We start from the raw sequence: 22829 nt of genomic DNA on the forward strand, positions 1-22829 counted from the left end.
GGCATGACTCTGTATGTCATAATTTGGGACAATGTGGCTTTCCATCACTCTCGCCTTGTGAACGAATGGTTTGCAGCACAGCCTCGTATTATGATGCACTTCCTTCCTGCATACTCCCCTTTTCTGAACCCAATCAAGGAGTTCTTCTCTGCTTGGAGGTGGAAGGTGTATGATCACCGGCCATATGAGCAGATGCCCCTCCTGGAGGCAATGAATGCTGGTTGCCTGGCAATAGGTGCAGAGGACTGCCAGGGATGGATGCGCCATGCAAGGAGGTATTTCCCTCGGTGCATTGCAAGGGAAAACATTCAATGCGATGTTGATGAGAACCTGTGGCATAATCGTCAAAAACGAATGGACTAAATGTGAAAGATAAAATATATCTTTTTTTTTTTTTTAAAGGTATTACCACCCATAAGTTTCCTTTGATAGCTTTTTTTCTTTTTTTTTTCAGTATCCATTTGAGTTTCTAAAGTGTCATATTTCATATTGATGGCTGTATTTTGTATTTTGTTGTCCATTGTGTAATGATTGATTGAAATAATAAATTAATTTGACCACAAGTTGTGGTGTTTGATGGAAATATTTGCTTATGTTGCATGTTTTTAATGTTTTGAGTGTTAGAGCATTTTGCTAACAAAATGAGTCATTTTGGCCATTGAGCTTCAGTTTTATCCTGTGTGTTAACTGTTTTGAAAATGTGATGTCAGAGTGGGCAAATGTGTTTAAGCAATTGAGGAAAAACTGTAAGATGGCAGTATACAATGGAGATGAAATTACACCCAGCTTTACCAGCTGCAACATTAGTGATGCTTACACATTAATGCATCACTAATTAGAATTCAGAGATACAATACATTTTTTTTTCTTCTTTTTTCTTCCACCACTGCAGTGGTGGAAGAAGTAGTCAGATATTTTACTAGTAAGTTAGAGGAGAAGGGAGCAGCTATCACCATGACAAAGCTTTATAGAGCTGCAGAATTGGGTGTTACTCCGCCTCACTTGTTTTAATGTTTCCAGCTGAATCATTTTAAAACAAGCAGCCTGAAAACTGTCTTAAATACTGGTATGCACTTGATTATATGAATATTACATTATATTTAATTTAGCTATGCTAAATCCACGGCAACTTCCAATAAGTGCATTCAACCATGAAGGTACAAATTGATAAGGGACTGTCTGTTATTTATTTAAGGGGCCACCGGAGGAGTTTTGGGACCTTTATGCTAAAAAGACTTGACCCTCCCCTCGCCAGTAATAATTTTTCTATGACCCTCCAAAATGATTTGAAAAAGAAGTATCACCCTCCGCTTATGTGCTAGCTTGCGCTTAGCAAAGATATACAGATGTCATTTGATTTTTTTACAGCCATGACATACATGAGTTAACCTCTGCATTCTCATCTTACACATCACACTCCTCTGTTATGGTGTGGTGGCCATTTCAGTAGATTTACTCACTAACATTGTTGTGAAAACACAATAAGCATGGAAACTAAATGCACACTTCATGCATTACTGCATTACTTCAGATACTAAGTTCCTCCTCTAGTAAACTAGTATTCATATGAAATAAAACAATAAAACATTGAGACCATTCTGAAAGGACACTGGGAAATAACTAATTCAACACTGGTTGCTATGGACTCGTCACTAGGCTTCCTCAGTCGTATATTTAGCACATAGGTAAAGCTGCCGAAGCTGAACATTATATTCCAAAACACATATGTTTATTTTTAAAGCAGATTTTAAATTACATTGTAACAATTTAACAATTCGCCCTTATGAAAACCAATCGCGGCACGGCTGTCTTGGAACACAATAGACAGACGGTGGCGGAATGCCCCGACACTTAAATTCAACTAAAATTGTAAATAAAAACAGTGAACAATCAGTGTTGGACCTACAGTCTGTTGAGATGCCTCTCCAAACTCACCATAAAACGTTAAGACACGTTGAGAAAAAAGATCCCTATTTTGCCGTAATCCAATGACACGAAGAAAAAGTAATCCACAGCGATCAGTAGATCCACAAACAGAGTCACGGTGTATCCAGCAAGGCCGATACGAGTGTCACATTCACCAGCCAGCTCCGAACAGGTGAACGAGGCCTCTCCACTTCGCCGTTTAAACAAAGTGGAATAAACGTATAAAAGTCCAAATCTACACAAAACCCGCAATCAATTAGTAAGCTGACATCACATTTATATACATGGCATTTAGGAAACCTTTATTGCAAGGTTGGCACGGCAAGATGTTCAGACATAGTGCAACAGTAACTTTCATTTTTTGCGTCCTGCTGCTCCATCGTCAGCCAGGTAATATTTTTTTTACTAAAGCAGTATATGAAATCTGATGTATTACCTACCACCATTTAGTTGTTTTGTGTTATTTAAGATATTTATAAAATATCTGGTCATGCCAGATGACTTGACTAAAAAATGTTGGGTGACCCTCCATTCAACAAAGAATAAAAAGAAATGACCCTCCCCTATTTTCCTCCGGTGGTCCATTCCATAAATACCGAACGGTCCCTAACAGCAAGAATCACAAAAGAAGTACATTAGCTTCAAAGAGCCAAACTAAAAAGGGCCACATGTAAGTGCAACATGTAAGTGCAATTCTTTTTTTGTATAACCATCATCTTCTTAGCCAAGGTGCAGTCGGAAGAGATGTGCTTTAGCCTGCAGCAGAACGGAGCGAAGACTTTCAGCTGTACTGATGTCAGTAGGGAGCTTGTTCCACCATTTAGGAGCCAGGACAGCAAACACTCAGGATTTCCTTGAGAGATTAGGTGTCCCTGAGGTAGCAGCAATATGCGCTAAAAGACTGAGGCTAAAGCTACACATCTCAGGCAAAAGGTCAGCATCCTCACCAGCTGATGATCCATGTAGAATACATAAAGAAACAGCACCATTATTGTGTTAAAGCGTACAATACAAGACGTTTTCACTTTCAGTGTTGCAAGAGATAAGGGATGAGGATGAGGACTTGCTGGAGTGTAAACTACCCTCAAGAGCAGGACAGGGTTGATAATGCTAACCTCAATTCTGATAGCATTGAACTGGCTTCTACACAGTGGGCCAATACTACACAATGGGTGTGCTATTTATAAATGGGTCTTTTTTTAACATTGACTGCAGCATACCTTTGCTGGTACAATTTATTTTTTTAACACTTAAAGAATAAAATATGGAAGCTATATATACATTAGCATAGTGCCACTCCGTTAATGTTGTGAACGGGACGTCTATCTTATAAATTTACATTTTAAACACAGGAATGTAATGAACTGTGAGATACTGTATTGTTAGTACTTAAAGTAGTTATGTGTATAAGTAGAAATTGTAAACTAATGCTGTGTGTGTGTGTGTGTGTGTGTATGTGTGTGTGTGTGTGTGTGTGTTTACATATACATACAGTACATAACCTGTAACCCTACAAACTAATGTAGTTATTGATGTGCTCCTTGGCCTTGGAAGTAACGCTTGTTAAGCTAGTTAGCTGGACATGCTAATGATTGAAGTTAACATTAGAGAGGATAAACAGTTAATTAGTTTAATCTTATTCCTTTTTGGTCTGAATAATGAGTAGACAATGACATTCACAACAAACAGAAAATATTTTTGAATTGAGAGAGTGCTGCACATTACACTGATTTGTACCCTTACTGTTGCGAGGCTAATGAGTCTGACCTAAAAGTGTTTAGTTAGCTAAGTGTAACCTATGCACATCTTCTCTGGAAACAGACTAGGGACTATATTGGCCAGGAATTGCCGTTGTCACTTTAAAAAGAGTCTGACAAAGTCCTACAGCTCGATTTATTGTTTTGAACAATAGGCCTACCTGCATGATTTCCAAAAAAACCTGTTCACAACTGACAACATGTTCCTTGGGACTTTTTTGTAGCTGCCAGTAATAAGAAAAAAAATTCTGACTGATTTCAAGAGACAGAGTGAGTATTTACACAAATGTGTGATTTACATCCTGCTTTTATGTAAGAATTTTATGTTTCACTTTTACAAGAGAAAAGGCTTCAAAGATGGGAAATATCTTCTCCTTGGCTATAAATATCTTGATCGACGTTTCCCAACAGGAAAAGAAGGAAATGGGGGGCGGGTTCAATCAATGAACCCCCATTGGCCTGAATATAAAATTGATTCAATTAATTTTATATTCAGGCCAATGGGGAACACGAAAAATCAAAAACATTGGAACTCAACATAAGTAATGGCAGCCAATCAATAGAGCAAGAACTAAATGGACAGCAAGGACAATCGACCTCAAATGGCAAAGCCCTGCAGTGTCTCAGAAAGCTATGTGTGTGTGTACAACAACCTCAGCATGCCTTGACCCTCCTTCCCACCCCACCACACCACTGGCTGGTAACCATGGTAACGGCTCAGCCATCTCTAAACCCATGCAAGCCTGTAAGACTCAAGTGATTATGATGATGTCTTATCAGTCGCCAATAACACACCTACCTGCCTCCCAACCTCACCCTGCAGCCAAGTCAACTGCCTTCAGTGTGCCAGGTTGATACCAGGTATCATGCACACGCCTCCTCTCAGCAAAATGCAATTTGAGATAAGGGTCTGTGTCCATGCCCTAAACGGTGAGCTAGTGACAGCCACCTCAGCAGGTAGTTACGTTACACAACAAAGTGTTTAATTGAACACGAAGGAGGCGGGCTGGAGATCATTTCTAATTATGTCTGCAATGCCATAATGAGAAAAAAAAATCAGAAATCAGAAAGCATTGGGGTGACATTCTGAATATACATATTATGACTGTAAATATGTGGCGGCAGGATACGTGACTGGCATTAAAGCTTTAGTGTGTAACTTTTTTATATTTATGAACATCCGTTACATTCAAGCCATTGCAAAATGAGTTGCTATAAAGCTAGAAACTGGAGTGAAGATAATGACCTCTTCTGAAGAGTCCATCATGTTTCTTTAATCCTCCGTGTCCTCCTTGGGGGGTAGGGCTGCAACTAACGATTATGTTCATTGTCGATTAATCGATTTTCTTGAATAATCGATTAGTTGTTTGGTCTATAAAATTGTGAAAATTGTTGATCTGTGTTTTCCCAAAGCCCTAAACAACATCCTCAACTGTCTTGTTTTGTCCACAACTCCAAATATAATCAGTTTACTGTCAGAGAGGAGTAACGAAACCAGAAAATATTCACATGTAAGAAGCTGGAATCAGAAAATGTGAGTTTTTTTCCATTAGAAAATGATTCAAACCGACAAATCGATTATCATAATAGTTGGCGATTAATTTAATAGTTGACAACTGATCGGTTAATTGATTCATCTTTTTAACTCTAGAATCCAGAATCTAATAGTTCGTCCCACTCATAAAAAGCTGTGCTGTGGACTCGCCCAGGGCAACAATGACCAAGCTTCCCCATCTCTCCACCTCAATTTGCACTTGAGGAGATCACAGACATGAAGAAACTCAGAGATTAAAACTATACAATCTCACACCACACTGTATTAATATCCAATCATAAAAGTGCCATTCTTTGGCATACACAAATTTATCAAACTCCTATCAGATTGAGTTGGCCTATCAAACGATGAATGAAAGACCATGAAGAGCCTATTGAAGAACTGAGAGAGTAAAATCATCTGTGGTATTAAGCACACTTCAATGTAAATCCCAAATCACATTATGCAAATATTCTGTTCCTAGATGGAGCCACTTGAACACATGAGATTGGGATCGTCTCTCTGCTCTCGCATGAGTGTCCCACAAGCATACAGTGACACAGAAACAAGCTATGCTAAAGGTTGCATGAGACAGTAAAGCACTCAAGACCCAATAAATTAAATGGTTATTCTTTAATCTGTGACTTTGTACAACCTCTGTGAGTTACCTCTAGAAACTGCAGCTGCAGTAGCAGTCCTTTCAAGGCATCCAGCAGTCCAGAAGTAAAATCGATTTTCTGCAGAGACATTGGGCCTCATACAGAAAGCGATATAAAAACAAATCTCCTCTAATTTTTGTTAATTTCCACAATTTGTTCTTATTTTATTACTACATTAGCGCCATGGACTCAGGGCAGTGCGCTACCCATCCTAGAGAGGGCTAATCAGCACATGCACTGCGTTCATCAACCACCAGAAACAGAGCGAGTAGAGAGACAAACTCACGTTTAGCTCCGGACTGTTTGTGTGTGTGTGTGTGTATGTGTGTGTGTGTGTGTGTGTGTGTGTGTGTGTGTGTGTGTGTGCAGAGAGAGAGAGAGAGAGAGAGAGAGAGAGAGAGAGAGAGAGAAAACATTGTGTTGTCTTTTTCGTCAACGATATTGCATCGTTAACACTAGTTTAATGACGGCGGCGTTGTCTCTGGTGCGATGTCAGCAATCAGCTGTTGCTACGGGAATGTGAAGAAAAGTTTGTTTGTTAACGTTATATCCTAGTCTGGCCATCACCAGACCAATCTCAATCTTTTAAGATTGAACATTAGTCTGGGGAGTCTGGTCTGTATTTTCTCTGCACAAGAGGTGTGATCAAAGGGCATAGTTCAAATGACTCTGTACGCAATTGGATAGTACTTCAACCAATCAGAGCAACAATCCGGTGTTGCGCTTCGGCGGCCGCCATGTTGAATGTAAACAAAAAGCTGCTTGATCGCTTCTCTATCGTCATCGTGTTAAAAAGCACGCCAGGTGGATGAGCCAGTTTGTGATTGGTTCCCGCAAATTTGTAACGGAAGCAGGACAGAAAGATGTGCAGGTTTCCAGCCTGAGCTACAGGGCAAAATCAAATCGCTGGCAGATCAGGCTGGATTTACTCAGTCTAGTTATATCCAGTAATCATGTAATGCAAAACAGTCAAAGTCAAAACTGTTGAAACTCCCCCTGATGCTGTACAGAGCGTCGTCAACATTTTTTAAAAATTGCTGCAGTCAACCGAGGTTGTGTCGAAGTTTGTTCCCCTGTCGAGTACTTTATTGTGATTGTAGTAATCTATTGGCTGTAATAAATATATTGGTCAGTTTTTGTGAGGAAGATATACTTTATAGGCGTAACGTTACAGGTACCCTGGTAATAGGCATATGAGGTACATTACACAGGTATTTACATAATAAGTTACAAGTGGTAGAAGTTAGACATAAATATACACAACAGTTGCGATGTTCCTGTATGCTATCCGCTCGTGCTCCAGGAAAGTGAAGAAAAGTTAGTTTGATATATCAGCAATCATGTAATGTTGGAAGCAGGAAAAAGTGTACTGGAGTCAAAGCCAGTAATTAAAATAAAAATATTAATTATTTCTTCTGTAGAATGATAATCCTTATATTTCAGTCCTGGTTCATTTGGACAGGCCTCTAGATACAGCTGGTAACAGCAAGGTAGTGACGATGACAATGCTATTTTTAATTCCTAGAATACTATGCTATTAAAATAACAATTGTTGGCATGATTATATAAATCATGTTTTAATGTTAAACATACATGTGGCCCAGTGAATCCTTTTACTGTATCTGTGGATGGCCTTAGAGACTACCTCACCTGTAGGACAGAGAGCCCATCATTCATGTTTTTTTTTTTCATTAATAGGCTGATTTATATTTGCTAATAATATGTTGGATTTATGTTAAGACATTTACATTTTTGAAAGAACTTTCAAAAAAATTACAATAACTTGCTGGCTCCCCTGCAGTACCTTTGAGGATCCCCTAGATCTCTGGTGTACAATAATTTTCAAACCTGCTAATGACTCTGTAAAAAAGTTAGACTGATAAACAACAAACTAACAAGATTTGTTAAAATGTCTAATCTGCCTTAACGCGTCGGTGCACCAGATGATTTTTTTCTTTGGATGTTTGCATCATGTTAATGACAGGTGTGTCATGTCATGGTTACACATTGCACATCCCTTCAAATAAAGTGATACCAAATCCTTTCACTCAGTGTTTTAAAACTTAATTCAAAAGGTTAAGGGGCCCATCAATGGACCACAACACTGTCACCATAATAGTGGGATACAGGAAAAATGGCAAATGCATGTTGATTGCATATTTAATATGATTTAAATCCGTAAAAACAATTTAATTAAATTCATAATTTAAAAATGTAAGTCATTACTTTCTTCTAGCTGCATCCCACTGCCTTTCGGATTTCCCTGCTCAAGTTACAAAAATAGTTGGACACACTCAGATAGGGGGGGTTCAGCTGCTGTTAGACAATCAAAGAAGCACTTCATTTGACGCATACTGGGGCGCTGGGGGGGCCAGTAGAAAGGCTTAAGACCTGCTTTTGTCTTCTTGTAAATGTAATAATCTTACTGTAAGAGGATCAGGGCTTTACATGGATTCAGTCATAACCTGGGTGATGTTAAAATAAAATCAGGAAATTTATAATTTTTTTATAATCATATTCATTTATTTATAATTTAAATCTCATTTTACCAGCCACGACACTATTGCTGTTATTTTTTTTCACCCTCTGTCTGTAGGAAGTAGAACCGGGGCCATGGGCTCCTCTAACTTAACACCCCTTTGGCATTGCAACTGATGTTATTGCATTCAAACTGACTTCATCGGCCGTCAGACGGTGCAGTGAAAATGCAAGTCTGCCCATTCATTATGAATAGGGCTAGTGCGTTTAGGCTGCGGTGGGGGGTGCTGCAGGGAAAAGCCAGAAAAAACTGCAGCGGCATGCGGTGAAAAGTTCAGAATGATTCAACTTTTGGAGTTGACTGTTTGCTGCAACAACAAAGCACAGTCCATCCATTTCTTTTGAAATGATGCCGCCTTCAAGTGCGATCGGAAATGTTGTGATCTATAAACAATCTGATGGAAAACAGTATCGATAAGGTATCTTCTGGGTTAAACACAGCTTCTTCTTCACGGTTGGTTATGAACTATACACTATACTATATTTCATGCTAGACTGGGTGGCCGTTTTAGGTAACGAACCCAAGCTTTTGAAAATCCAGATAACTACTAGGCTGCTGATCTTTGTGTACAGCCTAAGGCTGACATTACAAATATTGTTTTATGTAAATATTGTATATTATATATATATATATATATATATATATATATATATATATATATATATATATATATATATATATATATATATTGCTTGTGTTGATTTTGTTTTGATTTTGCTTGCTTTAACTATGCATGGTGGTTTATTGATTTGAATTGTGTTTTGTTTTCTAATATCCATAACATACCTTTTAATAGAAAAGATGTTGGTATTTTAAACATATATTAAAATAAAATTTTATATTTCTATAATTACTTTATTGTCTCTGACCCCTAACTTGGTAAACGAACCTGTGTGCTTTAAAGGTCTTGGGCCTATCCCAAGTGGCGTTGTCGGAAATCTTAAATTCCCCGAGTGTCATTACGACGTACTGCCACATAAGCAAACACCAGGGAAACACAGAGCAGAGCTGGCCCCTGACCTCACAACATCTGCAGCTGCAACGGGGAATTCAACCCAAGTTGGTAAGCTTGTTAGCGACTTTATTGTTTGTTAATGTTGTTGTTAAAGGAACACGCCACCATTTTTTTAAATAGAGATTATTCACCGTCTCCCCTAGATTTTAAATAGGTGGGCAAACGCATTTTTGTCTCAGTGCTAGGGATGTCACGAGAACCGATTCTACCGACACCTTCCGGTTCTAAAATGACAAAACACCGACGATGCCCTTTTTTTTTAAGCACCGCAGGTATGGAGCTAAATCAGGGCCAAATGTTTTGTTAATTTGAAAAATATATATATAGTTGAAAAACTATAGCTTGAAATTGAAAATTTAAGTTTTGGTCTAAAACTTGAAAAATAAAACCATGTATTCAAACTAGGGCTGTCAGCGTTAACGCGTTAATCGCGATGCGATTAATTTTTTTTAATCGCATTAATCACATGCTGGCATTTATTAATTTATTTTACATTTCACTCTGCTTTGCGTCGTGCCTAACAGGCTACTATTTTTAACCTTTGCAGCACCGTTACTTATCATCAAGCTGCCACTTCCTCCTAACACATCCTGCTGCTGCAGGCTGCAACATGATGGAGAAACACAGCAGCAATGAAATCCTGAATGGCGCTTTTTATTTTCCAAAACTCCTGGACGGCTCATAGACAAGTCGAAAGCCATATGCACATTGTGTAAAGCCGAATTAAAATATCACTGAAGCATGTCAAGCTTGAGCTACCACCTACGGAGCTAAGCATAGTAGTACAGTTAACGTGATGCTACCCGCTAGCATGCTACGAGTGCTACTTGCCGACCTCTGGATGAAACCAAATCCCAAAAAATTACTACAGCTCTTGCGAAACGGGTGGCAACAAACTGCAGACCTGTCAGCATCGTAGAGGACTCGGGTCTTAAAGACGTACTACAGTTGGCATGTTCTGACCCGTCTCGTTGCCGTCAAGGGGGACAGTAGTTTTCACGGATACACAGCCTGTATGACACGGAGAAAGCAGCCACACTGAACGGCTGCAAGGTGCTGCAAACTCTGTCTCATTAACCGGTGATCACTGGACGTCAGTGAGTAATCAACATTATTTAGGAGTTACTAAACACTAGATTGACTCTAGTAAGGAGAGGGATTTTTAGTTTTTTAGTTAGGTACTTGGAGGAATTGTGCAATGATGACAGATGACACATTTTTCTTTTGTTTACAGTAAATAAATAATTACAAATCTTAAAATCAAGTTCATAAATTAACTTTCTTTGCATTCATTTGATTCCCAATCATAGTACACTGGTAAAAATTGGTTTCGATTGTTAATATGTACTTAAAAACTGTTCTGAAATGCAAAATAATAGAATTTTAATCATGTGATAAAATATGCGATTAATCGCGATTAACTATAGAAATTCAACGATTAATCGTGATTAAAAAATTAATCGTTTGACAGCCCTAATTCAAACTAAAAATAAGTGTACCAATTTTTCTTTCAGTTTGAATAAAATTTTGATTAAATTCTGGAATTATTTTGAATAAATTATTAATTTTCATTTTTCACTTTTATATTTGTTTTCAGTTCCACATTTCATGTTTTCAGATTCAAAACTTATTTTTTTACGGCTTCCAGTTTCAGATCTGTTTTTCAATTTCAGATCATTTTTTTTCAGTTTCAGACTTTTGGCCCTAATTTTGTGTAGGGGGCGTGGAATTATGAGTGACAGCCTAACAAAGAAGGCAGAAGACTCTCCTCAGTCATGTTGCCTTCAGGAAATTGTGTTACTGCGAGAACTATGACTGAATGCTTTCTATCCACCATATACATGTGATTTTTACTAAACAAACTGATGTATGAAGGTAAATATGGTGCAAAAAGGGAGAGCTTGTAGAATACAATGTGAGAACTTGCAGAACAAAAAATCTGAACTTGTATGTTAAAATTTGCACTTGTAAAAATTTAATTTGCACTTGTAAAAATAAAATTTTCACTTGTAAAAAATATTCACACACATGTGATCTGAATTTGAAGTCATACAAAGAAAAAAAACATGAGAGCTTGTAAAAAAAATCTGAACTTGTAAATTGAAATTTGCACTTGTAGAAAATGTTCACACACCTGTATTCTGAATGTGAAGTTACAGAAACAATATTCACAAATGTGTAGATTGATATTTACATGAACACAATGACAGCTGTGAACTTATAATGCAACATTTACTCGTATACTTTTTTTTTATACTCTGGTTCATTTTCCATCACAACCACAACTCAGTGATTACAACCTCTCGAATCTGTCACTGCAACTTCACATATGTGCTCTCTCGCATCACAAAGTGGCGAATCTGCGCACCTCGACTTTCACAACACTCTTGACGATACATTTGGTGCAAAACTAATTTGTACCTGTGGACTTAGGCTGTGGAGCCTGTGGAGGAGGTCACGAACAAGTGGCCGAGAGTCAACTCTACCCGACCTAAAAAATGGCATGTTCACTGCAAACTCACGGTCTTCTCTTCCTGATTTACAGCCCTCACTCTCTTGGCTTCAAATAACTCACTGTTGTCGGCTACAGGCGCTGAACAGGCTACACGTTGTAAACAGCCGTGGCCGCTTGCCTGCTCATCAGGTAACATTAGCCGTTAGCAGGGTTAGCATGGCAGCGTTAGCCACAGTTAGCCAGGACCAAGGGGGTAATGCCGCGTTCTATTTACATTGGAACTCGGAAGCCGGAGCTGGGAATGACGTCATACCCGAGTTGAATGTGTTCCATTTAAAAGTCGGCTTTTCATTGTTTTCATTAGCTCTAGCCCGGTTAGCTATTGTTAGCAATACCAGTTGATAACAACGCATTATGCCGTTTTTTGTGTATGCAAACAACGTAACAACATGTCCACAGGTAGAAGTTGAACATGCCTGTGTGAACGACTGATTTAGTGACACAAATAAGACAGAAGGGCTGTCAAAATAACGCGTTCATTTCGATTAATTAATCTGAGAAAAAATAACGCGTTAAAAAAAATAACGCAGATTAATCTATTCCATATTGACGTTTGACCCGGAGCCGTTCTAGCCACCATTGGACTGTAAAATGAAGGAGGGAGACGAGAATGTGCTGCCTGGATCATTAATTGGAACATTTACTTGTAAAAATCTTCTTCCTGCCAACCCTGGCTACCGAAATCTGGAGCCACTGATATGTCTGCTCTTCTCTCTGATGCTCTGAAGATGATACAGACAACACAAACACCGCTGCACGTGACGCTAGTTAACACTATACTCAACAGCAGCTAACATTAGCCTACCACTAGCTAGTTAACACTATACTCAACAGCTGCTAACGTTAGCCTACCGCTAGCTAGTTAACACTATACTCAACAGCAGCTAACGTTAGCCTACCGCTAGCTAGTTAACACTATACTCAACAGCTGCTAACGTTAGCCTACCGCTAGCTAGTTAACACTATACTCAACAGCAGCTAATGTTAGCCTACCGCTAGCTAGTTAACACTATACTCAACAGCAGCTAACGTTAGCCTACCACTAGCTAGTAGCTGGATTAAACATGGTTAAAATGCTGACAGCTAACACTAAACGGTGTAAAGTGTGACTGTGTTTTACTGTAGAGGATTCAACACTGGGATGTAACAATCTGCAGCTGCCGAAGGAGAAACAACACAGACGGTGCGTTCAATGAAACTGGTAAACTACAGCCTCGTGGTGCATTTGAAGTTATTGTAAATGTCCCTTTCCAATCTGGTGGTTGTTTTTGTCGTTCAACAGCAATTTACTAGTGAAATAAGTCATTGTTATACATTATTATTAAATCATTTAATTTTGACCATATGGCCTTAGCAATAAACAAGCCGTTCTTTAATGTCACCGACTGTTGTTTAGTACCCTTTTTTTTTCTTTCTTTTTTTACTTTCTTAAAAAGTATCGGTTCAGGCACCGTTAATTTTGTATGTGATTAATTTTGATTAATTAATCACGGAGTATGTAATTAATTAGATAAAAATTTTTAATCGATTGACAGCCCTAAACTTTATGTTACTGCAGCTTTCACAACTGTTGATACAGGGGGCAGCCATGTTGGATTTTGAACTCGGGCTACTGCGAGGTTGTCCGAGTTCCTAGCTCGGACATTTGAGGTCAGGGGGCGTCTTTCCGACTTTGACCTCGGAAAATCCGAGTTCCGAGGTAAATAGAACGCGGCATAAGCCTCTCCCCAGAACGCGTAGCTCCTATGGCGCCATTTTGATGCTAACAAGCCATCACCTCCCGTTAGCATCCCATTGACTGCCATTCATTTTGGCGCCACTTTGACAGTGAATAACTTTACATCTGAAGCGTGTAAAGACTCTCTTTGTCCATTGTTTATTTCTAAAGAAACACGACAATGTATAAAAGGCTCCATTACCTTGTATCTCACGGTATGGCTCTGTAGCAGACATTTTTGTAAAAATAGGCTAACGAATATGTCATATCCACGCGACTTACTGTCGCATAGTAGAGGAATTACCGTATAGTACAGGAGAAGCTCGCAGGCAGTTTGGACTTCCATTAGCTGTTGAAGTTTAATTACTAATGTTAACTAGCATTTTAGTGATCAATAATTAGCCTGTGCCTATGTTATCTCAATTACATATACCTACGCTCTCCGTCTCTGCTAGATTGGGAATGATTGAGATTTTTCTTAGCACAGCTACCAGAAGATTTATAACTTTCAGACAGGTTGCTCACGTCACATTTACGTCTTCAAGCTCAGTTGGAGCCTGAGTATATGGAATCTTAGAAAATCCTTTTTTTTTTACCGTGGTATCGAAATCGGCATCGAGAATCGTGTTATTTTACTGGTAGTGGCACCGACTACTGAATTTTTGGTATCGTGAGACCCCTACTCAGTGCATGCATTGTCTTAGTCCGGCAGAGCCGCCACTAGTTTAGCTTAGCATAGTGAATGGAATCCTTTGTTGCCAGATAGCAGGTTTAGTTAACCTAGCTAGCAGTCCGCAGCCATGCTTGCTAGGTCCCCAGGGGACTGCAGCAACAGCCTTGAGTGTGTGAAAAAAAGTTGTGCTTATTGCTTTAGCTAATGAGTTTATTCGCTCCCAGTAGCTTTCCATGTAAAACGGCTCAGGCCTCGTTTTCCACTAACCTGTCTGTTCAGACAACATGCCTGGAGGTTACAGTGTCTTTAACCAGACTACAGGCCTATATCAGAGGGGGGCTGATGACGACTCTTGGTGTGAAACTGTTATGGATCCTGCAATGTGGGGAAATATATCCAGTGACAAAGTAAAAAATGATTCTCATTGAAAAAGGGGCCTTTTCATTTCACAACAAATACCCCGCATCAGCAAGAGACTGTGGAATAGGTGGACATGTTCTGCAGCAGATTGCCTAATGGACAAGTTGCGCCACGAGAATGGCTGTTATATTCATTATCAACCTTGATAAATTGTAGGTAGGATATTTGCTTTCACACTTTTTCAAAATGGTAATCCACCACGTTGTAATGTATTGGTTTGTATACATTTCTGTACCCTATTAGATTGTGTGGTTCCCTGTGATGCGCTGTAAAGCACTTTGCGCTCTTTGTGATAGTGAACGTGTAGGCTACTACTTGCATGTGCGTGTGTGTGTTGGTAGGGGATGGAGAGGGGCCCATTCCGATTTTCCGACGTTTGCATTTACAGTGAGCGAGCTGATGATAACGCGTTCGTACAAGTCAAAACTCAACTGTCACTGACGTTACTACTTAAAGGCATACGATGCAACTTTTCCAGCTTGCAAGCTGTAGTTCCAATGAGACAACCTGTAGGGGGACTGAAGCGGTGACCCGCCAATTCGGTCCCCCTACAGGTTGTCTCTTTTACTTACTTGGTCTCTCATTACTTACTCCTTGGCAACATGCTGCGACTCTACCTGAGACAAGTGCATCTTGTCTACCAGCTCCTCAAACTTTTAGACACAGCAGCTAGCAGGGCCGTTTCTAGCACAAAAAGGGCTTTAGAAAGACAGCACTGTCTTTGTTTGATTCACCTCTAGTCTCTAATCTTTTCAGATGAATTTAAAAAGGTTGATGATTGATCATATAATCATTTTCAAAACATTCAAAACTGTTACTGTGTTATTTCCGTTTCAAAAGGCAGCAATAAATAATACATTAAAATCTAGTGTTCATGAAATGTCATACATTAGCAGTGAAATTAATTAATACATAATAATTGTGATAATCGTGAAACCGTGATAATTTTTCAGACTATAATCGTACCAACAAAATCTATAATCGTTGCATTCCTATGCACAACCCTGCGGCAAATCACCAGATCCCCTTTTGCTGGTGTGAACACGCCCTAATCCAAGATGGTCTCTTGTCTCATTGTTTTTAAGGTCATCTCTGATATTTAGAGACAGAAATGCTATTGCTTTTTTAGAGAACAAAGATCTTTGTACTATGGCTTTTCAATTGCTATACAACTTTTAAAAGAATAATATGTGGACACAAAACTAGTTCCTTCTGGACTAAAAAGAACTTTGTCGTATCCCTTCTGAGTGGATAAAGGCTTCTGAAGGTAAATGGTTTTAAGACCAAAAAGCCTGAGAGAATGTGTTCTACATCCAAGAGCATAAAGACAAAGCACCACTGCAGCAATACCATGTAACCTGGGAGAGAGAGGGCTTACTTACTAAAAAGGCTTTTTGACTGCTTAGCCTGAGGAAAAGTAACTATTACCACCACAATTGCCTTCAGGGCCTCGTAACAGCCAGGACATAGAGCCGACAAGAGGCCACTTTTCGAAAGCAATGGACATCATCACCATGCTATTAAGAGGGAATCATGGCCTCTATATTTCCAGCAGATCACACACACAGCCAAAGATAAGACCGGGGTCAAATGTGACTAACGCTATCGCACAGCATTTACTTTATAGATAAGAAAGTATGTAACAGGAAGAGGAGAGCACAGAAGGGGTTAATGGGAAAGAGGTTAAATGTGGGATGAGGCAGAAACCTGTTTCCTGGAGGAGAGCGTGCTCTTTTGCCGGCCCTGGCGACCCCCCTTCCCAACTTCAGAGGCTTCCCGGCATCTTCGATGCAGTGTGGTGGCACTGGTGTCAGGATGGTTGGGCAGAGGGCTGGGGGGACAGAAGCAGCATGTTAGATGTGTTGGTTGGTTTAGTTTTCTTTATTAAATCAGGAATTAGGAGGTGGTTTGATTTATTATGTGCTGTAGGGTTTCTTTATAAAAACAGAAAATTGAAAAAGTTCTATTAAAAAGAAGCAGAAATAGGCTGCAAACAAAACATTGACATAATATCATATTATGAAGTTGTTGGCAAGCAATTAATTATTTAGACCTCAGCAGACACATAACAACATGATCAGTTATTTTAGAGTTTTGATTTGGCTGCCTGATGAATGTAAGTCCAATATTCATTTTCCTTTCAGCTCTGTTTTGGTCTCCAGCAACTCCAAGTCTTGGCTCTTTAGCTTCTACATCCTCTGCTCTGCTAACTTTGTTTGTCTGTTGTTTAGCGTTCAGTGGGTTTACCACAACTACCAGTTGGCTCTGCCCGGAAAACCTTACAGTTCCCTGTTGATTTAGGGTTTTCACTGTGTGCTTGTGGTTGAAAATTAATGTTAACAAAGCGGTGTGCCAGAAATGCAATGCATAGTTGTCCCTTCTAGGCTAGTCTCGCTTTGCCATACCTTCCTCCACAGCGCTGCACAGGAGGGTCTGACTAGTCCACACAGCATTCAGGGATGGGTGAAAAACATGCTCTGGTTTATTAGCATTTCTTTAAACCAATCACAATGGTCTTGGCCGGCGCTAAGCTCCAGACAGAGCCACAGTGCCTCTGCTAAATAGTCTCAGGAAGGAACTTGTTTTGGTGGAACATGTGTACGTTCAAAAGTTTTTTAGTCTGTCCAATTAGAAAACTCAGATTGGACAGATAGTCTAGCTAGCTGTCTGTTAACCATAGTCCTCATAAATCCACCGGAGGTTAGAACGCCAACACAAAGAAAGAGGAAGGGGACGGACATTGGCTAAAAAGACAGAAGCACCGGAGCAATCCTGGAAGTGGAACGTCAATGATATAGACTACTACTAGGCTAATGTTGGAACATCCCTCTAGCGAACAGAACTTTTAACAACAAGAGTAGTGTAGTTAATAATTGGCTGAATGTAAGCATATTCAAATATAATTTGAAGATTACAAGATAATAATGAATGAAATTTAAATAGTATTATAGTTGTTGTTTTTTAGATTGATTATTAATGTAGTCAGGTGGCCATGGTTCAAGGCCAGCGAGCTGCCCTTCCAAGTCTGGCTCCTGAAGGGTGACCAGGTTTCCCTTTTCTGGGCAAAGCAGCTTCTTTTTTGCAGTTTCATTTTGGGTCTGTGAATCGCTCTTAGTCTGGCTCCTCCCTTGGGACCACTTTTCCTTCGGAGACCCTACCAGGAACTATTGCCTCTGACAATACAGCCCCCAGGGACACATGGACATACAAACCCCTTCACCACATTAAGCCCCTGACACACCACCCCGACAGCCAACCGTCGACAGAAAAGGCAGTCGGACTAATCAGTCAGCTCCCTGAGGTCCAAAAAGTGCCTCGGAACACACCGAACCGAGACTGACTTGAGCATACGTTCTGCACGTGTGTGAGACGTAATATCCCTATCCATAACAGCAGGCGGCGCTAATCTGTATTGTCACCCAAAAACTGAAAACCGGAAATGACGAACGTGTCACATGGGTCTGGCTTTTCCAGCCGAACATAATGGCGGCTCGTTCGGAATACGATCTCATTTTACGAAAAAAGTTCACCGAAATGTGTTTCTGAAAACATTCTAAGCGAGAAATAGGCCAGACAGTTGCTGAATCTGTCTTCATTTCAGATCGACAAAGGGCAGTTTAAAAGATTTTCGTCAGATTTTGAGAGGAGTTCGTCGCTCATCCCGCTCATCATTTCCGGGTTAGCAATCAGATTGGTCATTGAGTCCGACTGCCCGCCTTCCAACTCAACATGTCAAATCAGCCAAAATGAAGGCCGACGTCCCCTCCGACGGACAACGACACAGAACACAACGAACAGACTCGAGTCACCGACCTCGCCAGACTGTCCGACGGCTGATTATCGGGTTGGTGTGTCAGGGCCTTTAAGGTGGTGGTTCTTGCAAGCAGAGTCAGAGATTTCCTGACTTTTAGTCCCTATTCCCTAGTAGGTTCAATCACCAAATCTACGGCAGCCTGTTTTCCATAATGAAGTTTGAAAGTATTTAATTTGACTTCCTGCCTGGTAGATACCCATCGAACTCCATGCCTCCAGTTTGTAATGCAGGCTTTCTCTTTTAAATCATTATACATTTTAAGCTCCAAAGCCAAACTGAGTTTAAAAAATGACATCATCAGGGTTATTCGCTCCGACTTGACAAAGCGCCTCCAGAGCCGCTTAAGACATTATACAACTCTTATCACAGGCTGAGTAGTACTCCACATGGTGAATACACTGATACATTACATATGTCAAACTGGTGGAGTGACCCTTTTTAATGAAGTAACTAATTTATTAATATGGTTTTAAAGACCTTTTACAGTACCTGAGATAGAGGATCCGTGCTATCAAGCCATACAGCACAATGGCAAGGAGCAGTGGGATGACGTAGAAAATGGTAAAGTCGATGAGGTAGATGGGCAGGTAGAGCTCTCGTTTCACTTTGTAGCCACACTGCACATGTCCATCATGGCTGACCTGAATTGTCATACAGTTATAGAGACACTGAAATAAAACTCTGGGCTGAGTTGCACATAATTATCTTTCACATCTAAACATAATAACACTACTCTCAGAAATGGCACAGAGCTCTTAAAAAGCTTTTCACATTCACTTGCAAGTTGTCACAGCATTTGGACAAAAGAGGCTTGGTGATAACAAAGACTTTATTCCTCTGTTCTTGACACAAATGAAAGCTGACCTGATCCAATTTAAAGAATGTCATTACCAAAAAGAGATATATATGTTCTTTGGTAATTACAGTGGAACCTATTGGCTCAATTTAACAACACAAACACCTATAATATAATATAGTATTAAATAAACATATTATTGTAAAACACACATTTTACATTTAATGTTTAAATGATGCAAACTGACACAAAATTATGAAATAAAATAGATGTCAGGTCTCCAGGCTGCGACAAAATGGCATTTTGCGACCATTGTTTGAGACAATGCAAGTGTTTTTTTAACTACTTGCACATGTAAGACCTGCAAATTTGATGACTTCTTTGTTTCTATGTTTCATGTTGAAAAAGGAAGAGAGAGCGAGTCTGCCAGAGTTGGCCAATGTGTGTGAGAGGGGGAGGGTCCGTGAGTAATAAGTCAACTGCATAACGCTGTGATCTACACTTGTGTTTCTCGCTTTAGTGGCGTCAAACTCACCGTCCACACATGCTGTTGCACAGCTCTGTTGTTACCATGTTTCCATGAAAATCATGATGTTGCAGTCTGTAATACATTTACGAGTGGTGATCCGCAGCCGAAGGTCATCCATTTTGTTTACTAAAGATTGTACATAGGCGAGGGAAATGCTGCGTAGTAATAGCCTATAAGGAGTTAGCCCTCGTCCCACTTATCCCACTTTGTTTACGGTCTCAAACCCTCTTGCTTGCACTTCCGGTCGGCATTGATGTGTTGATAGACCTCGGCGGTGTTGTATTTGGTCTCGTCACAAAATCGACCGCATTTTTACTCAGTGTTGTCTCAGTCTCAGACAAAAAGGACGGAATTTTATTTCAACACCATAACTGCGGGATATCACTAAATTGCCCATGTATTTACTGATTTATTTGCATCGTTACATCAATGGTAATGTTTGGGGTGGCAGTAGCTCAGTCTGTAGGGAGTTGGGTTGAGAACCAGAGGGTTGCTGGTTCCAGTCCCCATAAGACCCAAAGTATGGTGGTGGACTGGTAGCTGGTGAGGTGCCAGTTCACCTCCTGAGCACTGCCAAGGTGCTCTTGAGCAATGCACCGAACCCCCAAGGGTTAAGGTTAGGTGCAAGCAGGTGGTGGTAATCGACAGCTGCAGCCCCCTCACTCTGACTCCATTACTGCATGTATAGGTACTGAGCGTGTGTATATTTCAGGCCTGTGTGTAATGTGTATTCTAACAAAAGAGTGAAAAAATTGTAATTTCCATTGTGGGATTAATAAAGTATAAATTATTATTATTATGTCAGCTCCGACATTTGCTACACTGCGCGGTACTGCTCCCTCTTTGGCGAGAGAGGTAAAGATGTGACAGCAGTGAGCGGAGACCGCTTTTATGAAAGAAAATACATATAGGCTGCTAAATATAGAACTATTTACCTCGTCAAAACATATAGTGCTTGTGTGAGTGTCGTGAGCTCCTCTCTATCTGGCTCCCTCATCACTCAATATTTCCCACACTGGGTGTTAGATAGTTAGATACTCCCCTTTCCGTGAAAGTTTAATCACCTTAGATATGCTAGTTCAGTGTTAAAAAAAATGACAGAGGTATTTGTATGTTCTGTGTGTTCTAAATATAAAAAAAAACACAATAAAAAATCAAAACATTACAGAGAGGAGAGAGGGAGAGCCTGTATGAGGCAGAGGCAATAAATACACTACATTGACAATAATAATACTTTGTTTACATGTTTGTTTACATGTTGAATGTGCATTTATTGAGCACCATTCAATTAAAATGTGGCTATGAACTAAAATAAGACAGCAGATTGTAGTTTCTTTATTTATGTGGTTAAACCACTCCCGAGTAACAAACGAGTGAAGTGAACTCTGCTCTCCGGCTTGAAAGCGCTGTGTTTTATTGATTATTTTCCATTGGATATGGAAGTTCATAAAAGTGTTTTGGCGTGGCTGGCCGAGTGGCACTATATCCATGGTATTGAAAGGGGGATTTAATTAGTTTTGTTTCATTGTGCATGATCAAAAAACGCCCCCTCTGCTTTTTTCACGAATTGCATGCTGATTGTTACTCTGCTGAGATCCTCAGCAAGTTAAACCAGTAACACACAAAATGTAATGCAGCATATTTATCTAACCTGAATGTCCACCAGGAAAAACCACAGCATGCAATAGACACAGGTGAAGATCCAAACAACTGCAATGATCCGCTTGGCCCGGGACACTGTGCACACTGTCTGAGCCTTCATTGGATGGCAGATAGCTAGGTACCTGCATGTAAAGAGAAAATGGAGGGTTTAAACACAAGCAGTCTATTTACAAGTCTATTTATATAGCACATTTCATACAGAGACACAGCTCAAGCCATTTTATATAAAAAAGTTTAAAAAGACACAGGTAGGAAGAATAAAAGTGTATACAATTAATAAATAAAATAATAATGAAGGTTTTTTTATCGCTTTGATACTATTATTGCAACTATATGGTACAATTTCACAGTATAAAACTCCAAACTCATCACACTTGTAACTTGTTTCAAATCACCGTTAGAAGGGCTGAAAGTAAAATGCTACAGTAGTGTAAAAGACAAGGTAGGTAATACACTTACATTACCCAACATTTACAGAATCTATCATTTCCATAATATCTATCCTATGTGTAATCAAGTTGTGATCAAAGAAGACATCCTCTACAACCATTTGGCCAAATTTGTTTTTACATTATTTTTCAGATATATTTAATTGTAACATAGGTATCCTCTTTACTGTAAAATCAAATGTACACAGTTAGAGTAAATACTGTAAAACAAATTACTGTAACTAAATGAAAACCAAACATTTCATTACAGTAATTTGGATCAAGCCTGTCTTGAGCTTTTGGCCATAGATTTTCATTGTTCATGCACCTTGGGAAAAAACATTTGGCGTGGCGAGTCCATGCTTGACATTGGTCAACACTGATGTCATCACATCTGGCCTCTCTGTTGGTGCCAATTGCCACCTTTCTGACCATTTTATATAGCTGACAAACCAATTTAAAATCTATAGGTTTACCAAACGGTTCAATGAATAGCCATTAAGAGCAGTTGGATTAAATGTTGATGAAATGTATTTATGCAAATCAGAATATAGGCATATCAAAAGTATTGTGAGCATTGCATTGTGAAAGACAATTACATCATATAAAATGTATTGTCTTTGATGACACAGTGATTATGTGTGGTGAAAAAGTTACTATGTAAATCTGTATGTTGTACTTAGTCAATTGAACATGTGATTACATGTTTGAAAAAACAGCCATTTCAATGATCTGCTTTAAGTTTTCTACTAAGAGTTGTGAGGTTTTACGACCTACATTCGATAATAGTACAAAAGCGATAAAAAAACTGTAATAATAAAAGACAGACAGAAACGCGGAAATAA

At 39.5% G+C, this 22829-nt stretch overlaps 1 protein-coding gene across 1 annotated transcript in view; it reads right to left on the reverse strand.

Moving 5' to 3' along the window:
* trhr2 (thyrotropin releasing hormone receptor 2) overlaps positions 1-22829 on the reverse strand; it is a 32361-nt gene that overhangs the window by 5309 nt on the left and 4223 nt on the right. The window contains exons 2-4 of the mRNA XM_031285543.2: positions 21546-21678; positions 19059-19210; positions 16463-16586 (exon numbers count right to left, since the gene is read on the reverse strand). Of these exons, the coding sequence (XP_031141403.1) occupies positions 16463-16586; positions 19059-19210; positions 21546-21678 (409 nt within the window). The remainder of the gene's footprint in view (positions 1-16462; positions 16587-19058; positions 19211-21545; positions 21679-22829) is intronic.

Source organism: Sander lucioperca, chromosome 7 (assembly GCF_008315115.2).
Source record: "Sander lucioperca isolate FBNREF2018 chromosome 7, SLUC_FBN_1.2, whole genome shotgun sequence".
Taxonomy (NCBI): domain Eukaryota; kingdom Metazoa; phylum Chordata; class Actinopteri; order Perciformes; family Percidae; genus Sander; species Sander lucioperca.